Source organism: Pundamilia nyererei, unplaced genomic scaffold (assembly GCF_000239375.1).
Source record: "Pundamilia nyererei isolate P.nyererei 1_Seehausen unplaced genomic scaffold, PunNye1.0 scaffold00080, whole genome shotgun sequence".
Taxonomy (NCBI): Eukaryota; Metazoa; Chordata; class Actinopteri; order Cichliformes; family Cichlidae; genus Pundamilia; species Pundamilia nyererei.
In genome coordinates this window covers 92,716-95,123 of record NW_005187481.1, presented here as the reverse complement: position 1 = coordinate 95,123, position 2,408 = coordinate 92,716, and the positions used below count along the sequence as shown (strand labels likewise).

The 2,408-nt window shown below is 41.2% G+C and overlaps 1 protein-coding gene across 1 annotated transcript in view; it reads right to left on the bottom strand.

The window, feature by feature from the left end:
- srrm3 (serine/arginine repetitive matrix 3) overlaps positions 1 to 2,408 on the bottom strand; it is a 117,809-nt gene that overhangs the window by 22,788 nt on the left and 92,613 nt on the right. The window contains exon 4 of the mRNA XM_013912051.1: positions 885 to 986. Within this exon, the coding sequence (XP_013767505.1) occupies positions 885 to 986 (102 nt within the window). The remainder of the gene's footprint in view (positions 1 to 884; positions 987 to 2,408) is intronic.

The window sequence follows — 2,408 nt, the reverse complement described above, 5'->3', positions numbered from 1 at the left end:
AAGTGTCTTGCCCAAGGACACAACGACCAGGACAGAGAGCCCAGGGATCGAACCGGCGACCTTCCGGTTACAGATGCGATTCCCAACCCCCTGAGCCACGGTCGCCCCTACATACCTGTGTATGTGTGGACGTAGCCTCAGTCTCTGACCGGAAGCTATACAACAAGGAGAGATTGAGAATTTCCTTTTGGTTCTCAGTCTATTTGATATTGATAAAAGTTAATCAATTTTGTCTGTTCTTCTGTAAAACAAACTAAGCTTTATTTTTAGAATTAATATTTTGTTTCTAAGTGGAATTGACAATTTAGTAGTCTGTTTCGTTTGTTCTATTTTGAAACTTAAACGCTTTAGCGACTGCCTTTTGTGTAGTTTGCAATATTTGCCTTTATTTATCTGAAAATGTCTCATGTTCCTTAAGTACATCTTCCCTGTTGAACTTATTATGGGAAATAAATATTTAAATAAAAACAAGCTGCTGATTATTTCACATTTTACTTGTGAGCAACGGCACATTTAAATCTTACAAATATAGTTATTTGGGTTATATCGTGATAGATATCGTTATCGCCTGAAATGAAAAAAACATATCGTGATATGAAAAAATCTTATATCGCCCAGCTCTACTTGTCAGATATCTGAACCACCTGAACTGGGTCCATTAAATGTGGAGGAGTAGGGCCTCTACTCAAACTGTGTAACATCAACACTCATACCATGGCTGAAGGGCGTTTCTCCCTTCTCTTCCTTACTTTTTACATTTGCATTTATCTGTGGTTATAAATGCAGATGCAGCTGACTGATGATTTTAAACTAGTGTGCACCACTAGGAAATCTGACCTTCTAATGCACGTGTCACAGATATCAAAGCTGACGACGTAACTTACATTGGTTGTGTGTGGGAGCCTTCTCTGGTGATAACGCCTTCTTTGTCCATCAGCATTTGTCTGAATGTGCTTACTTTCTGTCGGATTTCTTCTTCTGTGTACCTGAGGATAAGAAAACACAACAGTTAACAGAGAAGCAAACACATGTTCATCAGTAATCCGCAGCTTTAAATAGCGGGTTCAGCAGTCAGCGAACAAGGATGAATCTGAATTCTTCTCAGTGTTAACCAGAGTCTATGTGAACAGTGACACGGCAGCCTTTAATAACAGCACCGATTGCAGCAGAGGAACTGGCAAAACTAACTGTTATCTGTCATAACTGCCAGAAGCTCGGGTAGGAGGCGTGTCGTGCCCCGCTATCACACAGAGTCAGAAAAAATGGCAAAGGCTGTCTTCTGACTGCATCCTGACCAAAAATTGCACTCAGCCAAATTATGCACATTCTGATGATTCACCGTCAACCTCTCTGGTCCCAGGCGGGCCAGTACTGCATGTTTTATTCTGCAAGTGAGCACCGGGACTCGCAACTGAGCTGAGAGTAACTGCAAGCAGCTTGTGGAGCTCTCTATCAGCTGACACAGACAGAATAATGAGGATCTCTGCAGAGGCACAGAAAAATCAATTACTGTCTCGGTCATATTGTAGATTTGTATTCATATTTTTTAATCTAACATATTTGGCTTTTTTTTTTTTTAGATGGCTGTGGCTGTTAGTAGGGGCAAAAGAAGAGGAGCAAAATGATCAGTGCTGTAATGACGCTCTAATTTCATTGTGAATGTAACAATACAAAATGCACAGAGTAAATCAGAAAGGCAAAACTGTTTATGCATACAGCTTTAGGCTACATCCTCCCAGTCTGTAAATTTCACAAGCAGCAGCCACAGTAGCACTACAGGCTGCCTCTGTAGGAGCAGTGACAGCTCTACAGTGGAGACAGTAATAATTCAACTAGCCTATCTGAACAAGTCCCGTTTTAATCTACAGATACTCATAGATCAGCCGTGCAAGAACATGTGCTTGACAGGACATGGCTTCTTAATTTCACTGCGCGCCGAAGCCCATCTCCCGGTAAATTCACACCAACTTCTAAACCATCTCCAAGTTCAGCTTGGGCTGTGGTAATGAGCTGTAATGAGTTATAGAGCCAGAGAGAAGGTTGGAGGTGGGAGTGAAAAGGGAGAGAATTAATAAAGCTGTGAAATGGTGGCCGAGAGCCAAACATCACAGAGGAAGACTGACTGGGACCCACTTGTATTAATAAGCAACTATAATGTTTATGTCACGTTGAACAATGAAAGAGATCCAGCACTGTGCTCACACAGAAATCCACTGAGATTTACCACACAGCTAAAAACACAGATACTTGCCTTGACCGTAAAACTGCATTCATTGTGTCTTTGAATCTAAACCTACTGGTGTGTGGTGTTTTCATATTTGGTGATTGGCCAATTAGAGCAGGGCGATATGGCCAAAAAAATTTATCACGATATATATTTGAAAATTTGCGATAACGATATAACTGAC